Genomic DNA, 20,521 nt, shown 5'->3' with positions numbered 1-20,521 from the left:
CTCCAGGGTCTCTCTGTACTGGAAGAATCATGTGGCCTAAAAAAGAAAATCTGGCCCTGTTCACACCTTCTCACTCTTTCTGCAGTTCTAATCAGTCAAAGATGTGTCATCTTAAAAGAGCATTGAGAGCAGTAGGAAGATTCCAGTTCTGTCTGCTAAACTGTGTCCTGGGGCAACAACCTGGGTGCCCACAAAAAGGGCTCCGAGTGCCACCTCTGGCACCCGTGCCATAGGTTCGCCATCACTGAGATAGGTAGTAATGGTCAATTATATGGTTTTGAGGAGGTCAGGAGGATATATAGGATTCTGGAGTCAGGGGCATTTAGATTTTTTCAGATTTATCACGCGTTCTTGAGGGTTAAATGAGGGAACACACAAATGTATAGAATTTATTAGGTTTGCGGGCACTGTTATCGGGAATTTACAAATATCTGATTGAGGTATGGAGCCAAAAGGAACTTTCCAGTGTACCACAGAAGTGGGGAGAGGTGGTAGAAAACTGGAATCAGAAGTGAAAAGAATGTTGCAAGGGAATCAGTTTATTATCAATCTCATGGAATCACAGAATGGTGCAGTTTAACCAGTTTTATTACACTCCGGTACTACTTCATAGAATGAAGAATAGGAGGGACTCGAGGTCTAATAGAATTCTGGGAGACTATTTTTGTCTTTATTGAAGAATCCCTGGAAGTGGTGAGATTGGGAATTGCTATAAAATGGAGTAGTAATGATACGCCAGAATGCTCAGATTGGTTAAGACTGGTAAGTAAGATTTAAAGGTATGAAAAAAATCTCAGCTATGGGAAACAATGCACTGAGAAAATGGGCTAGAATATAGGAGGTGGGCTGAGACCGGTTTCAGAAGTTGTAACTGTGTAAAGATAAAGGGTAGAATATAAAAATATCATTAAGAAGATGCCGTTGTTTTTTTTCCACGTCGGACGAGGCAGAGGGGGGGGGGGATTCTTGTTATTAATGTGTGGATATATGAAGAAAAACATTATGATATAACGGAGTATGATGTTATGATATGATATTTCATTGTTCATGTTATGTATATGGAAATAAAGTTTGTTCAATTTAAAAAAAAAAATTCTCTTTGGCCAGTTTGACCAAGGAAGGGGTACGGCGCTACCTCACAACCACTTAGATAGACAAATTACCAGGGCCAGATGGCATACACCCCCGGGTTCTGCATGAACTATGTACCGTGAGAGACAGACCATTAGTTTTAATATTTGAGTACTGGCACAAAGCAAATGTGGTTCCAATATACAAAAAAAGATCATAAAGTGATCCTGGAAACTACAGACCTGTGAGTCTAATTCAGCTCAGTGTGTTACAGACGGGTCATGTCAGAAGGCAGGATGCGGCTCCCGGAAGAAGAAGAAGCCGCACAGCACTGGCAGACGCCTGTGTGTTCTGAATTCGTGCAGAAGACCCTTGCACGCGCCTCCCACCATGCAGTACTATTACATCAAATGTCGGGATGGGGATAAGAGGAAAATGATGAGGACCTCCCTTACAGACAGCACCCATCATTTCACTTTCGAGGGTGCCAAAAGAGATAAGTAACTTACATCTGCAATGCCCTTCATTTACATGCAGCAGATAGTATGACAGCACCCAAAACATTAATTGTCAGCTCCAGTCTCCTAGCTGAATCCCTGCATGATGTTAGCATAGTATTAGCAGTAAATAGGGAGTCTGGTAGGAGCAAATTCAGTACGATCCTGGTGTGCATGCGGCAGATTCGAATCCTATTAGTTTTGTAACACCTAATTAGCTAATTAATAGGCTAAGCAGTTAAAGACACAAATCAGATTAAAAATGAATACAGAAACCACCATATAAGTTTTTAGCAATAATCCATAAAAAATGAGCTGCACATGGATGGCATCACAGACCTGCTAACTTAGAAATCTTACCATTTAACATTTTAAATAGAAAATGAAAAACACTGTCAATGCTTATTGTACAAAGAATAAACAAGGTCAAGACACAGAAGTCTACTTCATTCAAATTTATGTATTTCCAGGTCACTGATGAAATGTAAGATTAAGTAAAGTTAAAAAAGGTATGTTAAGATAGATTTTTAGGAAGGCAATACAATGCAATACTCTCTCGCCTTGAGCTACACGTAGCCCCTGCAGTTTCTGTGAAGCCAAAGGAGGCTCTGTGCATATGGTTCTCCCACAAAATGTAAAGCCAATAAAAAGGCAGAATACAAAGGATTTGACCTTCTGTAATACCAGAGGGAGCAGCACAGTGAACACAGGAACACAACAATCACCAAAGACAAAACACTTCCTTTAGTCATGTCATGCACAGTCAGTCTTAGGCCTCACAATACAATGTTTTATATTATAAATGTCATACAATGCAAGTATACGTAATCTGCTATACATAAGAAATTAGACTTGTGTTCAACCTTACTCTTAAATAAAAATTATTTCTTACCTTTTCCATTTACAGCAAACGTTGATGCTGGGGTAACAGTCAATGGCAGCTGAATTTGTGGCACTAGTGATGGTGGTCTTGGTCTACTTCCCATTCGGGCCCTTTCGGCACCAGGTCCCAGTAAAGCCCCAACTGGTTTCTCTGCAGTTACCTCAGGTGCTACAGAATCCTGCTCTTGTTCAATATGGTTTAGCTTTTCCCCAGGTTCATTCGGAACTCCATCTACTGAATTTCTGTTTTTCATTGGACTTTTTGGTACAAGTATTTTTATACCTGATCTAGAAAGGTCCATATTTCTCCTTACTGGAATAAGCTGAGAAGGGCTTTTGCGTAATTTTGGACTGGTAGAAAGTTGAGAATTTTTTGAGTCCCCATCCTTACTAAGAGACAAAGACTTTGGTGAAGTTCTTGAAAAAGAACTATTAGTTGACCTGGAGATTTGTTTCCTTGCATTATTGGGAGATGTCCTATTTGTTTTTGATATTATGTTAATGTCTTTTGGCTTTTCATTTAGTCTTCTATTAAATTCAAGAATATATTCTTCACAGTTCACTAGATGTTGCTCTGGTTCCCAGGTATCATCACCACTGTCATATCCTTTCCAGTGCACCAAATATTCAACTTTACCTTTTTTATTTTTCCTTTTGTCAACAATTCTTTCTACCTGAAAATGAAAACAATACAAAACTATTCATTTGAGGCAACCATTACAGTTATTACACCTCATGTTTCCCCAACCTGGGGAAAGCAGTCCTCCAGATTACAGCTTTGTGCCTGGTAGACCCAAAGCCAAAGACTCAACAATATCCAAAGAAAAGATGAAACCAGCATGTTCCCTGTTGTGCTGTAAAAAACATTTCCGTGTTTGACGTATTTTAATACCATTAAAAGGTTGGCCATTTTACCTCATGTTTTTTGTAATGCGTCTTACCACATCAGACAGACATTGCTGTCCATGAAATGACGGTTATGTGATCCTAACTGTCCATGAACAATCGCCCTTGCAAGACCGTATGATAGTATTTGTGTATATAAGATCAATGTCCAGGCAGGGTGATTGTTCATGGAAAGATAGAGATCACACGATCCTCCATCTGCGGCCATTTTATGATCAGGAATGTCTGCCTGATGAGGTAAAACAACAGGAGGCTTTAGTTTACAATACAATGCAACTTTTTTATCCACAAGGGAAAATTCTTTAGTTACAGTAGTCCACCAACATAAACACATTTCACAATACACCATAATTAAATATAAACTGTACATGATAAATACTAACCATTTAAATTATTATTGTACAAGTAGATTGCCATAGGTATAAACGACAGTCTATATCTCTCCCTATTAATTTTCAACTGCAAATACCACCCACTAAAAGTGCTGATTGTTTATGAGCTCATACAGCAGATGTTTCGGATTTTTAATTACGTCGATTACTCTACTTACTTGACTGATAACTTTTAAGAGATGTATATTGATAAATTGCCTTATATTTGTGCCCATGAAGTAAAGTGGGTAATCCCTTATAAGAAGAAATGTTATGGATTAAGAAACAAAAAATTAAAAAAAAAAATTCTAGTTGTGTCCCAGTGGAAAAACAAAGCCTTTTTGCCATTGGTAAGAATGATTCATGTGCAATGTCATTAATTAAAAAAATTAGAACAAAACATTTTAAGAAATGAATTGTGCTGAATTATGCTATAATTTTTTTTACATTCTATGAGTGGGGCTTTTAAAATAATTTGCTTTATTGATGGCAAGGCACAAATCAGTTCATATGGCACAATATTTATATTTTCTAAATTATATTTTCTATATTTATAAAAAAAAGCAACCCATCACCAGGAATGTGTAGTTTTTATATACCTTCTAATTCACCTTGATCCCTGCTAGCAGCATGTAGCAAGTCCCGATGGGGGAGGGAGGCAGATGTATCTTGTGTATGCCTGTGTCAGTCTCCCATCCGTCACACCCATCCAGCTCCCTCCCTACTTCCTGTCTTGTGCATTAAACAGGCAGAGGAGGGAGGGGGGTGGTGTAGAGGAGAGGAAGAATGTATGAGGAACACAGGTACACACAGGCTGCAGCTACCCCTTCCCTGGGACTTACCACACACTGGTAAGTCAGACAAACTATTAAAAACAACTGAAATTACTCACAATGCTGACAAAGACGTGTTTAAAATCAGCCTAGCATAGGCTATTGGAACTGGTCACCAGCTAAAAATGACATTCCTGATGACAGGTTTGCTTTAAGTAATGTTAAAGGGGTTTTCCCATGAAAAAGTTCTCAAATATTAATCCCCTAGCAATGTTTACACAATTTTAGTCAGTTTTATTGCGGTTTTAGATCCTATAAGACTCAGTGATGGTCAGTGTTAAATTCCAGAATCTAACCAAGGTGCAACTTGCAAATGTATCTGAGTAAAGAACTGCTCCAGGCAGATCCAAGGCTTTAAAGTGAAATTGCAAGAAGGCCTAAACCGCCCAAAATTTTGGATATTAACAAAAGTAGTGACCTCTGGGTTTGCCCACCCATACAAATTTGTGTTGGAAAGCATCCAGGGAACAAAATGCTAATTGGAAAATCTGATTGGAACAGCTCGAAAACGGCTTGAAGAAAATAAAAAAGGGAGGTCCTCAGAATAAACTTATTTTGCATGTAGAGCCTATTACTTCACTCCGCAGAATATCAGCGTTATTTTGAACGTGTTGAAGAAAAGGCTCTATTGAGAGATCAAAGAGCAGGGGGGGGGGGGGGGAAAGAGGGCAACCCTTTCTTGTACCATTACAGATGTCAAAACGTTCAGAAAGGGTGCAAAGAGTATCCCTACGAAGTGCTACCAAGTGGGTCTTAATGGAAAATAATACATAAATATTTGAGCTAGTCTTTTTTATACTCTATATACTTTATATTCAAAACATAATAGAAAAAAGAATTTTAATATTAATAATGTCTTTAGATTTACAAAATGTTATAAAATAGTTTTTCCATTAGGGTTGCAGATTTTATTCATTCATTGATGCAAAGTTTTTACAACAGAACACATTTATGACCCTCAGTTAGTCAGATAGTAAAAGTAGACATTACAAGATAAATGTATAAACAGTAGTTCAGACACAAAAGTCATAGAATGGATTCAGTGCAGCTGGATTTTAACTTAACATTAAAATAACATTTCACAATGAATGCAAGTAGCATAGTTAAAGGTATATTCCCATGTTAGGCATTTAGGCACATTCACAAGATTCACTTGAAGGGGGAGTTTTGAATATAGCTGAGGCGGCCATTTGACCTTAGCTGCTTGGCTCCACTGTGCAGCCTATTCACATCCTAACTGTCCAGCATGGCTTCTATTCACGGGGTGCAGGGAAATGGGCAAGATAGTGGAGCCAGCAGTTAATTCTCTAACTGCTGTAGGCATAAAGACCACAGCATCTACATGAACCATGAAGCAGGGGTAAGAGTTTCCCATCTCTCTGCTGGAATCCTGTAGCATGATCATGGGGTGCTTTCTGTATGACAGGACAGCTGGGAGCCAAACGAAGGACCGTGGGTCTGTCCTCATTATTTGTCGTTTCACTAAATACAGGTTGCTGAAGCCCATTTCAGTTGGATTGCAAATAGGTCTTTCTGCCTTCTCCGTGCCATTGCATTACAATATAATTGTGTATTTAACAAAGAGCACAAAGGTGGGGGATGAGAGCTGAGGAGTGAGCAAGCAACACAGACAAGTCACTTTTTTTTTTTAAAATGCATCCAAAACAAAAGAAACCTGGGACTCAGGCTTGTATATTTGGACAACTATAGATATCATCATGGACATTATTCATGGATAGGAGTTCCCCACTCATTATGTGATTTTGGGCACAATTTTTCTGCTCTGACTATTCTATGCAATACACAACATTGTAAAAAGCATTCAGCGAGTATGTACGATTATAGTGATAACACATTTGTATACATTTTCAATGTTTTACTAATTTGCACATTCAATTACCGTATATACTAGAGTATAAGCCGAGTTTTTCAGCACAAAAAATGTACTGAAAAACCCTAATTCGGCTTATACTCGAGTCAAAAAAAAACAAACAGTGTACTCACCTTCCGACGTCCCCCCCCCCCGCCAGGTCCTCTTCTATCCATCACGGGTCTTTCATCGGCTCTGTGTCCCCGCAGGACATCACAGGCATCGTGATGTCAGCTGCACACTGACACTCTAATGTGTGCGTCGGCATCGGCAAACACTATAATGTCAGCAATTGGCTGACGTCACGATGCCTGCAATGGACCGCGAGGACACGGAGGCGTTGCGCGATGGATAGAAGAGGACCTGCCGGAGGGCGTTGGAAAGCGAGTGCACTTCTTTTCCTATAGGCTATAGACTGGGGGGAGGGCTGCAGGCTATATACTACAGGGGGGCTGGCAGGCTATATACTACAGAGGCTATATACTGGGGGTCTGTGACCAATGCACTTCCCACCCTCGGCTTATACTCGAGTCAATAGGTTTTTCCAGTTTTTGTGTTAAAATTAGGGATCTCGACTTAATATACGGTACATAATTAAGCTTTACGTCAATAATGATGTATGAAAGCTTTTTTTTGTACAATACGTTAACCCTCATCACTGACGCTTGTTTTCAGCTTAATGACCAAACACGATTTTTAGAATTTGACGTGTCACGATAATTGGTTATAACTTCGGAACAGTTTAACACATCAAGGTGATTTTGAGATTGTTTTCTCGTGACACATTGTACAATTCAAGTGATAAGTTGTGTGTTTTGTTCTGAAAAAAAAAATGAAATTTGGCAAAAGTTCGGAAAAATTCTACGTTTTCAAAGTTTGAAATCTTCTGCTTTCCAGGCAGATAAACTACCCAAAAAGCTTGATGACTAACTAACATTTCTGGAATGTTTGCTTAATGATGACATCCTCTCATTTTTCTAGGATGTTATGAGGCTTAGAACTTTAGGTGCGATTTTTCTCATTTTCATGAAAATCTCACAAACTCACGTTTTGAGGGACAATTCAGCTTTCAAATGAGCTTTCAAAATTATGGTTAAATAAAATTATGTTTGCTATCACTAAAAGTATATTGCTGTGCATTATGCCAGTTTCACAGTTTTTGCAAGTATTCTATTATTGCTCTGGTATATCCTTATAAAAACATTGTTAGGCCATAGGAACCCATGAGCACCCTGCAATCAAATTAACCCCTTCCCAACTTGTGACAAAACTTGCCAACACATGCAGTACAATTACATCATGCTTCTGACACCAGCTCACAAGTGGAGCCAGCAGAAACAGCTCCAATCGCAGGTGTTATCCCCTTGCACGCCACGATCAAGCATGACCCATGCATGTAAGGGACTTCCAATCTGGATCAGAACCAGCCGCACTGCTCACCTGCGGGATCCGATCCACTCTCTGGCAGCCCCAGGGTCCAGTCAGTGCCCTGGGGCTGTCCAAAGTCTGTACACGTCAGGCCCTGCCTCCAGACAGGACCTGGCTGTAACCTACTTAGTGACAGACACAAAAAGAGCCATAGTCTCCACTGAATGCCTACCCTGTGCTATTGCATTGTAACTGACCAATTCGACCTGTATCCAATTGCTTTGGGGCCCCAGCGACTGAAGGAAAGTGGTGCTATAATGTATGCACGGGACAGGATACTAAAATAGTTTAAAGGGGTTGTCCGAGTTTTGAAAAAAAACTATATGTGGCCGGGAGCGGGCTGCTTAAAACAATAAAGATGTACTTACCTTCCGGTGCCCTCCGGTATCCAGCGCTGCATTCAGCTTCCGGCTGGCCGTGGCCGGGTACGCCTATCCGTCCCTATACACAGCATTGTGTATGGGGGCCGGAAGGTTGTCGGGTCCGGCCGGAAGCTGAATGCAGCGCTGCTCCGTCGGCCATGTTTATTTACATGGAGCCCAGACCAGAGAGACAGCAGCGCTGGATACCGGAGGGCACCGGAAGGTAAGTACATCTTTATTGTTTTAGGCAGCCCTCTCCCGCCCACATATAGTTTTTTTTCAAAACTCGGACAACCGCTTTAAAGCTATGATAGACTCCCAGAATTGTGCATGGAAAAGAGGCCCAGCATGTGAGATCACATCATTTCTTTACATAAATGTACACAAAATCACAAGAGTGAAACACAACAGTCCAAATGGGCCAACTATATACTATTTAACATAAAACTCTATTGTGAATCAGACATTTATGGAAGTTGACTTGTGTTTGTTGAAACATACAAAACACATTACTGACAAACAGAAGCTGGCAAAGACTATTTCCTAGCTGTAGAGAATATTATTTTAGACACTGAAACAGTAGGTTCCGTCAAAGCAGAATTCACACATTTTACTGTGAGGTCATCTAATTTTTCCCAGCAGCCTATCAAGCCATTTTTATGTGACATTCACTTGAATTAGACTAAGTTGCAACAGCAGATAACCTATAGTCAGAAGAGAAAAATGAGACCTTACTTATCCCGCACATCCCTTGCAAATAACTCCCAATGCAGTTTGGCAAGACTCAACAAGACCCAATTAAAAATTGAATATCATAGTTTTTCTTAAGTTTTACAGGGTAAAGGCAGTTCTATAAGAGTATTGCTGTCTACAGACAATGGGGCAGATTCCCAGAGCAAAGTACAATAAAACTGTCCACCTTTCTTTTAGCTAAAAAGGATTCCCCTGAGATTCCCATATATTCAACTTTATAGTTTTACCTGGTATGTAAGCATGGCTACAGCGAGTCCAGGTGGGCGTGGCCTCCTCGGGCTGAATCCAGCAGCTCCTCCCCTTGCTATCTCTGTATGCAGCTCTAATGTAATGTGACATGGGTGACATCATCGCAGGTCCTCTAGCTTTAGTAGCATTAGAAACTGTATACTAAGTATATATCTCAATCATATGAAATCACAGCAGCCTGCATGGAGAGTAGTAGAAGTCCATGGAGGCTGCTGCGATTGTTTTATGTGGTCAGATATGTACATGGGGTACAGTTTGCTAATATTAAGTAGCTTAAGGACATTTTATGATGTCACCCTGGTCACATGACATTAGGCCACGCCCCCTCAACTCGCTCCAAAGCTGCATAGATACCAGGCAAGATTATAACTCTGATTTTATGGAGCTCTGAGGGAAACTACTTTTAGCTAAAAGCAGGGTGCCAGATATTTACTAGGGCTCTATAGGAACCTGCCACTACCTGTATTTGTGAAAAAACGTGGTGCAGGTTCCCTTTGAGAGACTTTTCTACTTGAATAAAAAGAGAGTACGGCTTATGTTACCACACCCCTGTGTAAGAATAAAACGTGCCAGTGAGCCAGAAATTTAGCACATTGTTGTGCGATACAATAAGCCAAAACCAAAAACAGTCCTAAAGCCAGGTGCATCATTCAACCCTAGCCACTTTTTTTAGACTAATCAGGCAACTTTTGCAAAAAGTAGTTATTTGGAGTTAAAAAATACTAAAATACTAAAGGCAAAACTAAAAAGATGCTCTTCTGTTAAGCTACCATTGGGCACAGTATTATATTAGAAAGGGAAATAAATGATATACAGTGGCGAAAAAACAAACAAACACAAAGTACCTTATATACTCGAGTATAAGCCTAGTTTTTCAGCACAAAAAAATGTGCTGAAACCCCAAACTCGGCTTATACTCGAGTAAAAAATATATAGGTTTTACAAGGTTTTTGTGGTAAAATTAGGGGCCTCGGCTTATACTTGGGTCGGCTTATACTCGAGTATATACGGTAAATGTGTCAATCTATAAATATACCTTTCTAAACGTTAAAAATTGCATTAGGCTATGTCTACAAGACAGCAGGGATTGTCTTGTAAATAAGCATTTTTTAAGATGTTATATGTTTTTCAGGTTTTTTGACCGGATGTTTTTTTTCAGACATAGCTTAGAATGCTCCAACTCCCTTCTAACATGGGCAACAGTTCCTCTCAACACTCACTCTGCTCCTAAGAAGTCTATAAATACTAAAGCAATTTTCCTTAAAACCTCAGTAGTAATCATCTTTATTGTATGCACAAAATGCTGGTATACAGGCAATCCCCGAGTTATGTGCAAGATATGTTCTTTAGGTTTGTTCTAAAGATGAAGATCAATGTAATCCGGAACTGGCGTATTTTTATAATTGTAATTCTAGTAAAAAAAATTTAAAAGTTAAAGGGGTATTCACATTTCGGCAAATCAATGTAGATTTTTTTTTTTTTTATGATGAAAAGTTATCCAATTTTTCCACGTTTTCTGGATCTCTGCTTGCTGTCATTCTATAGGAAGCTCCATGGTTTACTTCCAGTGAGCAGAAATCGTTCTTTAGCGTCATAGAAACTAATAAGAGCTGTGTCTTATAACTAGCCGTGCATCTGTGTGACCATGGTCAGATTTCTATCCCCTAAAGATAAACATAGAAGCTTCCTATAGAATGACAGCAAGCAGAGATCTAGAAAATTGTGAAGAATTTATAGAGAAAGTTTATTGGAGAATCTTTTGAAACAATAACATTTATTAGCTAAAATGGGAATACCTATGTAACCCCTTAAGGCCGTAGCCAGTTTACAGCTTAACTCCTTAATGACGCAGCCTGTTTTTAAGTTAATGCTCAGCCCTTTTTCTTAAAATTTGACCAGTTTCTCTTCATGTGGTAATAACTTTTCAACACTTTAAGATATCCTTGTGATTTTGAGATTGTTTTCTCGTGAGATAGTGTAGTTTATGTTAGTATTATCATTTCGGTGATCAGTTGCTTTTTGGGGGGGGGGGTAAAAATTCAATAATTTAGGAAAATTTTGAAAAAAAATTACAATTTTCAGATTTCAAATGTTAGACTTTTTAGACAAAAAGTCATACCACGATTTTTTTTTTTGTAGAAACCTTTTGCCATTGGTCTTATTTTTATTTCCATAATTTGTTTTACATTTCCATTTTTTTACGGATCTGAGAAGGTTTCAAGTTTTAGTAGCAACTTCTCAGATTTTCAAGAGATTTGAAAAATGCTAAATTTTTTGTGACCAATTCAGTTTGGAAGTGCTCTATAAAGGCTATGTACTATATATCCCCACAAGTGACACCATTTTATGAACCTAACATCTCAACCTATTCAAATCAGTATTTGAGAAGTCTGTTAACCCTTTAAATCTTTCTCTGGAAGCAAACAAAAATGGATTGAAAATTTTGAAATTTCAATTTTTGAATAAGATTATTTTCATTTAGCCCTAAAATGGACACATTCAGAAGGAATTTGAGGTAAATATACATCCTAAAATTTTTGCCCTGCTTCTTCAGAGTACAGTAATACCAGACATGTGGAAGTCAACTGCTCTTTAGTCGTACAGCAATGTCCAGAACAGAGTTTGTACCATTGGGTTTTTGGAAGGCCAATTTGACTGCAAATGTTTTGTGATGCCACAGTGTACTTGCAGAGCCCCTGAAGTAACAGTATAATAGAAAACTCCCAAAGATGTCACCATTTTGGAAACAAGACCCCTCAAAGAATTTATCTGGGGTTGGGGGTAAGCATTTTAACCCCCAACATGCTGGGCAAAATCTAATGCAAAGTAAATGGTGCAGAGTAAAAGATGCATTTTTATCTCAAAAATGTCATTTTAGTGCCTAATATATTGTGCCCAACCCATGCCACTTTAGACAAACACCCCAAAAATCATTCTTTGGGTTGTCCCGAGTACAGCAATACCAAATATCTGCCAATAATTGACAGGCTGGGCACACAGCAGGGCTGAGAAGGGAAGGAGCGAAATTTTGCAGCTCCGTTTTTACACGTTTGGATTTAGAGTGCCATGTCATGTTCGCAGGGCAATAGAACCCCCCAAAAAATTATACCATTTTGGAAACTACACCCCTCAAAGACTTATCTGGGGTTGGAGGTGAGCATTTTAACCCCCAATATGCTGGCCAAAATCTAATGCAAAATAAATGGTGCAGAGTAAAAAATGCGTTTTTATCTCAAAAATGTAATTTTACTGCCTAATATATTGTATCCCACCCATGCGGGTCTGCGGGTCGTCCCGAGTACGGCAATACCACACATGTGCCAAAAATTGACAGGCTGGGTACACAGCAGGGATGAGAAGGAAAGGAGCAAAATTTTGCTTTTGGAGCTCCATTTTCACCTGTCTGGATTTGGAGTGCCATGTCATGTTCGCAGGGCCCGTGAGGTACCAGTGCAATAGAAACCCCCGAGAAAGTATACCATTTTGGAAACTAGACCCCTCAAAGAATTTATCTTGGGGTGTGGTGAGCATTTTAACCCCCAACATGATGGTCAAAATTTTATTGCGTTTTTATCTCAAAAATATAATTTTAGCACCTAATATACTGTGCCCAACCCATGCCACTTTAGACAAACACCCGAAAAATCATTCTTTGGGTTGTCCCGAGTACGGCAATACCATACATGTGCCAATAAATTGACAGGCTGGGCACACAGCAGGGCTGAGAAGGGAAGGAGCGAAATTTTGCTTTTGCAGCTCAGCTTTCACACGTTTGGATTTAGAGGGTCATGTCATGTTCGCAGGGCTCGTAAGGTACCAGTGCAATAGAAACCCCCGAGAAATTATACCATTTTAGAAACTACACCTGTCAAAGAATTTATCTTGGGGTGTGGTGAGCATTTTAACCCCCAACATGATGGTCAAAATTTAATGCAAAGTAAATGGTGTATATTAAAAATTGAGTTTTCATCTCAAAAATGTCATTTTACACCTAATATACTGTGTCCAACTCATGTCACTTCAGACAAACACCACAAAAATAATTCTTTGGGTTGTTCCGAGTACGGCAATATCACACATGTGCCAAAAATTGCAGGCTGGGCACACAGCAGGGATGCAAAGGGAAGGAGCGAAATTTTGCTTTTGGAGCACCCTTGTCACTAGACTGGTGTTGGGGAGCGCCAATACCAGTACAATAGAAACCCCCAAGTAGTGACCCCATTTTAGGAAAGGGCACCCTTCAAAAAATTTAGGAAAAAAGTAGGAAGAAATGTATTCAGCCCAACTCATCCCACTGTGGATAAACACCCCAAAAATCATTCAGTGGGTTACTCCGGGTATGGCAATGCCCCGTTTCACCAGACTGGTGCCAAGAATCATGATGCAACCTCTCTCTTGTCCTTGTACCTAGGGACTTCAGCACTACTACGAAAGCGCCTTCTCGGGGGTTCCTCAGAGTCGCTTTATGAGGAAGAGGTGCACAAACAAAACGTCCCCACACTCGTCCCCACTAGCAGACTCCAAATCGGAGGCCTTATAATTATATACCTCCAAGTCGGTGTATGACTTCTGGGACATGGTGGGGGTAGTACACAACCTAAGCAGAACAACACCTGCCCCTCCACACAACGCCCGCTCCACCACGCTACGCCCGCTACTCCACGCCACGCCCCCGCTCCTCCACGCCACGCCTACTCCTCCGTTATGTCACTGCGCTCAGCGTCCGATATATCGGATGCAGAGCGTGAACAGGTTAATTTTGTGTGTGTGTGTTTTTACTTTATGTCCCCCATGAGGTCATAAAAGACCCCTGGGGGGGGGGGGGGTCTTTTTTTTTTTTTTTTTTTTTTACATTTTACAAGCTTTCCCCTGTAACTGAGGCATCTATAAGAGCCTCAGTTACAGGGTAAATGCCCACCTGTCACTGGGGACAGGTGATCAGAGCTGTACGTGGGAGCAGCTCTTTTAGGACCCCCGAGGTCCTAAAAGATCCTTGGGAGACATTTTCACAGTTATTTAAAATTTTTACATTTTTTTTTCCTTTTACAACTTTCCTACTGTAACTGGGGCATCTATAGGAGCCCCTGTTATAGTGGAAACTATCGCCTGTCAGGGCTGATGCTGATCAGACTCAGCAGCTTTGATTTACCCCTTAGCAGGGTAAGCTTAGCAGGTCCACAGGTTCCTCAAAACATAGGTTGTGGTGATTTTCATGAAAATGTGGAAAATGGCGGCTAAACCTTTAAGCCTCATAAACTTTCTAAAAAGATCAAAGGATGCTACAATATGTCTTTTTTTAAGTTGAAAATTAAGCAGAAAATTTAAAATTTTGAAATAAGAGAATTTCCAATTTTTTACCAAATCTCCAATTTTATCTAAACGTAAAACATATCAAGTTGGTTGGTTCCTTGGTTGAACTTGATGGACAAGTGTCTTTTTTCAACCGTATAAACTATGAAACTAAGTTTTTCAACTAATGTTAAGTACAATGTCAAAATAAAGGTCTCAGAATCACCGAGATTTGTTAAAGGGTTCAAAGTTATCACCACTTATAGTGACACGACTGCATTGCAAAGAAGTTGAGTAATTGGTGAGAATTGTCCATGACTTATTTTAGTTAACAGAACTATAATGAGTTCCATGAAGGGAGCAGATTATAAATCAAGGATATAACAACAAAAGTGATAGTGAGAAGAATATTCATAATTAAACATTACTACTAAATAACCAAAAGATTAAGGAACAACACAACGGCATCACTTGGGCAAAAAATGTGCCCATACCCTCAATTATCTTTAGAAAGATGATTACTGCATCAGGGCATAGGAGTCAATTGGAAAATTTCCTCACGATGGTAGCCTGAAGTAGGTCCATACAGTACGGTAAGCAAAGGTAGGCATTGTTTGTAGCATGCCCAATCTTAAGCGTAACCATGCTTTCGAAATATGTTAGCAATAGTGCAGAGGATAATAATAAACCTTTGTATAAATTCAAATTATAGGGCCCTATGGGAGACTTAATTGCCCACCCATGCTCTATATCATGTAAAGGTAGAAAACTATGTAAAATTTATGTTCTGATATATGTGTGTAGTGTGCTATTTGTGCATGCGTGATGTCTGATCTACATGTGAACATTGTGTACAGTTTTTCAGATGTATAACATATGAATTTAGTGGTTTATTGGTTTAATGTCTCTTTAGTAGTGCCAAATTGTATAACGCCTGCCTTGAGTCCCAACACAGTAAAATGCGGCATTTAAAGCATAACTGTAAAGTTATGATTTTACTAAATTATTATATGCGATTCCCCCTTTGAAAACAAACAAAATAATGCCTACTTTGTGCTGCTCATCCTCTTCTTTTCGGTCTGAAAGTTCTGGAGGTGTTTGACAAAAATCTTTCAAACCAGAGGTGAAATGGGCGGAGACTAATATCAGCGGAGGCCAGTTAGTTTGCTGAGAGATCCCATGATGCCTTGTGTTCTCTCACAAAGTAATTTAACATCAAATCCATTTAGTTTCCCACAAGGAAATCCACTGAAGACTGCACAATGCACAGACAGGATGTATATGGTGACCAGAATGGCAGCTTCCCTCACATGGAGGAGCAGGGAACATGTAATACGTGGAAGAAATCATCAGTAACCCAGTTACATGCAGTCTGCAGCCTGTCCTGTGTGAGCACTAAGGGTTAATAGCTTCCACAGAGCCGATACTGCCGATGACAAGGTGGGGGAAAGGCTGCAGCTTGAGTTGCAAAGGGAGACAGAGAAAGTTCTGTAGAATCAGACTGGGATGGAGGGACTAATACGGAAGAGGGGAGATCTTGTACCTCACTATTCTGTGCAAGAGATATCTGTATCCACGGTCTTGAAACACATCCAACACTGCTACATACACAAAGAGAGCTCTGTCACATGACCACCACCTCAGTGAGCAAGGAGCAGCAGCCCCTCCCATGAAACCGACAGATAAACAAACTATAAACAAAGTACAGATTCACAGAGCGACAAAGCAGCCTTTGCAGCACTCTGACAGGATAGCAAAGAAGCTGCTGGATTTAGGTAACAAACATAATAGGCAAAGTTGTTTTACATTCCAAGAGCTATTGCTTTGTGGAAAAAAAAAAAAACTTTATAGTTACTCTTTAGGTGCCCACATATGCAGTATCATGCCCCCCACGACAATCACATAGTATTCATGTCAGGTGACATTCTAGCTAACAAAACAGTAAACCTTCCCTAAGCAAACTTCAAGTGAAACGTAAATATTCATGCCCCATATTAATAACATCAAAAGTTCAATTGTAACCCCAAAATAAAGACACCCAGTGACCTCTTCCCAGCAAAGGATGTAATTATGCCAGCTTATGGCATTTTCCCACAAGCAGACCCGTGCCAGATGCATCTGCCTGTAACACCTACGATTGGAGATTCCACCAATCCCAAGTGTTAACCCCTTGCATGCTGCACTCAAGCATGACCGTGGCGTGCAAGGGGCTTCCAATGTGGATATCATTCCCCTGCGACGGGGGATCCGATCCTCTGATGGCAGCCCTGGGGTCCTCTGAGGGCCCCGATGCTGCACAATGTCCTCTGTGAACCAAGCCCTGCCTCCAGGCAGGACCCAGCTGTTATCGAATTAAGTATTTTTAAAGTGTATCTAGTCTCGAATAATAAGAAAATAAGCCTTTAAAAAGTGACAATGCAAATGTGCTCTAAATTTCGCACCTTCCATTTATTGCCATGGTGTGTGCCCATACTGCACTGAGGAGGTGTACATTTGAAAAATCCATTCATTTAGCCCAAATAATAAAAAATTCTAAATCTGATGTTGTTTTAACTCCTGTGAAACATTTAAAGGAATAATAAGCTTTATAAAATTTGTTTTACATATGTTGGGGTTTTTATTTTTTAACAAAGGGTCCCTCAAAAGTATGTTTTTTCACATTATGAAAATGTGAAAAAACAAACCTAAATATGTAGGTGATTTTGAGGCTTAGAAATGTTAAAGCTTTCCAAAGTTATAACCATTTACACATGTCATATTTGAAAAAAATGGGTCATGTCAGGAAGGTGCAAAATGACCACGTTGTTAAGGGGTTAAAGAAAATTAAAATAATAGCCAATAAGTCCCAGAACATAAACTCTCCAGCCTTAGCCAAGGACAGAGCTAGCAACTCTGCACTGATAAAGACACTAAATAACATTGGATCAATAGAAATGTATCAAGAGGAGCAATATTCTAACAATAAGAGACCATCTTAAAATACTACTAAATAGGAAACTTAAACCATCTGCGAAACCTGCTAGTTGCCATAGCTGAAGGGCTCATGAATTCTACACTGTACTGCTCTGTGTGGCCATTGCCGTATACGAGTGACGTATGTACAACTACAGGTCACATTAACGCCTGTACAAGTGTCTAAGACTCTTGTTTCGGCAGTTTTACTCCTCCAAAACAGTCTGAGGTGTCATGCACAGACTGTCCATGTACTTGCCAGGCTATAAGGACGAAAGCATTCTCTACAATACAGGTGGTGCAACTCCTGACATCTCCTCACACACTGGCACTGACTGACTGTGGTGTGGAGGGTACCGTTAAGCCTTGCTCTAGGCTTCCTGTATGCCAGGGCAGTGCATGGACACAGCTCCATCGTGACCTTTCGGATCATTGTGGGCAGAGCAATTATAAGCCATGGCCTCTCTGAATGCCAATACTTCGGGACTGTACAGGCATTCCCCGAGGAAATTATGGTCACAAAATCACATGTACTCGCTGGGGCTGAACATTATTGTGGGGAGTCACAAAGTGCAGCAGAAGCCAGGCATTTCTGGTCACTTTTGTGCAAGTAATGTATCGCTGACACCACCGATATTGTTAGGAAAGGACTGTCTGGAGCGCGTAGATGGGTAGTTGGCATGGCCAACCACATTGTAAGCAAGTGCAATGCAAATAAATGTGGCTGTAAAAAGAAAAAAAAAAGGCGCCAGCTAACGGTCTTATTACATAGTCTTATGCATGAGGCCTGAGGGATAGGATTTATAAGAAATCCAATCCATATTCTTTGTAAAAAAAAAAAAACCTGCCGTGAAGCACAGTTGTGCTGCGAGTTTTACACCTGAAATTTGTTAATTATTGCTCAGCGTTTCCACCCCTGGCCTCAGTCTTGATGCCCACAACTGAGCCAATGGTCAACCATGTGAAACTGGCGTTAACAATCATTTCTCTTGACCAATCTTTATCTGTCTGGCATCCATTTTTACTGGATACTCATGAATTAGATTTGGGATGATCAGTGAAAAACGGTTTAGGACTAGGACACACTCTACTGTGTAATGGACCGGACACACGGTCCTTTAAAATAACAGCCATGAGTACAGTATATTAAATATTGGATTTATGCTGCTATGTGCTATACAAGTGTGCTATAGAAAACATGGCAAGACTTGAAGCGCTAGTGGAGCTGCTGTGCTCCAAGATCTCTTCATGAAGCTGCCCCACTGCCTCTACATTCTACTCGTTGTAGAGCTGGCTAGTGGTTGAATTTTGCAGCAGTAACTCAGAGCAAATAGGAAAAACTGTGGAGCGGTTCAATACAGATAATTTCTGGTGGAAAGGGAGTGTTTTTTCTTTTGTATGGAGCCAAGATGTCTTTGATGGACACTTAGATAAGAAAACTATGAGTTTCCAATTCAATCAGCTGATGCAATGTACTCAAGGTGCATTGATATATTTCAGAATTATGCCACTACTGATTGTAGTGACTCTGGAAGTTCTTACTGTGTAGTTACTAATAGCCAGACTACTGAATCCCATCTGCTCTACCCTTTTACAATAGATGGCCACAGTAATGGGTTCTACTCTTCATTTCCTATGGGTGAGGTTCAGCCACAATGGCTTAGCCAACTGAACCTTTTGAGATCGTTTATGATCCTGACCATCAAATTAATAATCCAACTCCTGCACTTTCTATCAAGTCTTGACTTGTTGGCCATCTTATCACCAGGTTGGAAGGCAGGATGGCATGGTGGCCTCAGCCCTGGCAGCCTAGAGGGTGTGCCAGCACTTGCAGCTCAGGACTTTGCCAGTAGTTTGCCCCTGTCCCCAGCCACACGTGTCTGCCCTCCCTCCTGCACACGCTACGTGCCTGCTGCTGCCTCAGCACATTCAGAAGGATGACTTTTCCTCACAGCCCGGGTCCTGCACCCATATGACGTACAAGGAGTTTACAAAGTGTTCACCCAACTCCTTCAGAGACATGGCAGCTACTTCTCCCTGCACGGATCACACAGCAAAGTCACTGTCACGGCAGCTCCCCTCATCTTCCTCATCACAGGAGGAGGAGGAGGAAGGCCGGGCGACCACTTGGCTCTCCTCATGATTTCTGTCCAGCAAACTGCTTGCTGATGAGCGCTGCTAGAGCCGCACGGAGTACGAGGAAGAGGAGGAGGAAGATGAAGGTGCAGCTGCCGGTGGGAGGAAGCAGGGACGGAGTAACTCCACTCACAGCACAACTACCGGGAGACGCACTCCCCGGAATGTGGGCACACGGGAGGAGGGAGGGGGAAAGAGCTGCCTGCAAGGGTCACCGTCTAGCCGCCCTCCTCCCCGCCGGGTTACTGTACCTCATAGAGTTCCTCGGAAGCCATGCTGGTGGGGGCCGGGGGTCTGGGAGCCGCCGCCGGGCTGAGCTGAGTACTTTCTCTCAGTTGTGGGTGCTTGGCCTCCTCTGAAATGCCAGTGTGCTAGTAGTGTGCGCACAGGAGCTGCGCAGTCGCCTCACACACTCACACGGGCACACCGAGCCGTGTATATGTGCCTGGGTATACGCTCAGCGCTCCGGCGGCTCCCCGGCTCTCCACAGGATCCACAATCGAGCGCAGATAGGGAGGGGGAGGGCGGGTGTAAAAGAGCGATCCGAGCTCAGCGATCTTCTTCTGCTTCAGTGTATCCTTCAGCACCAAGCACCGAACCGCCCACCTCCATTATTACACCCCTCCCTCCTTCCTCTCTTCGTCGGAGTCGCTAGGTCGCTGTTTTTCCCCTCCTACTGCCCCCTCCCATTGTCCTTCCAACTCGCACCCACCCCCTGCATCGTACACCGACCTTCCCTCCTTTGGGGAGCGGGCTTCAGTGTTGGGGAGTCTTCACTTGCCAACTCAAGCCCACAGCTGCCCATCCTGCCACATGGCTTGCCTGAGCTCATGGCACCAAGCACATACAAAGTATGACCTCATCTGTGACTCTCAGAAATCCTTTCAGGCACACTGTTGCTTCCCTAAACTAGCAGTAGGAC

General features: G+C 41.3%; 1 protein-coding gene across 2 annotated transcripts in view; it reads right to left on the bottom strand.

Moving 5' to 3' along the window:
• Positions 1-20,234, bottom strand: part of CDYL (chromodomain Y like) — a 51,315-nt gene extending 31,081 nt beyond the window's left edge. The window contains exons 1-2 of one of the 2 annotated variants that reach the window (XM_072152511.1): positions 19,851-20,234; positions 2,461-3,124 (exon numbers count right to left, since the gene is read on the bottom strand). In XM_072152511.1, the coding sequence (XP_072008612.1) occupies positions 2,461-3,124; positions 19,851-19,874 (688 nt within the window). In that variant the 5' untranslated portion in view covers positions 19,875-20,234. The remainder of the gene's footprint in view (positions 1-2,460; positions 3,125-19,850) is intronic. The other variant, XM_072152512.1, reaches the window with a different exon arrangement.
• Between the last annotated feature and the right edge of the window lie 287 nt (positions 20,235-20,521).

The sequence above is a fragment of the Engystomops pustulosus genome, chromosome 5 (assembly GCF_040894005.1).
Source record: "Engystomops pustulosus chromosome 5, aEngPut4.maternal, whole genome shotgun sequence".
Classification (NCBI taxonomy): domain Eukaryota; kingdom Metazoa; phylum Chordata; class Amphibia; order Anura; family Leptodactylidae; genus Engystomops; species Engystomops pustulosus.
This window is presented reverse-complemented; position numbering and strand designations above follow the sequence as displayed.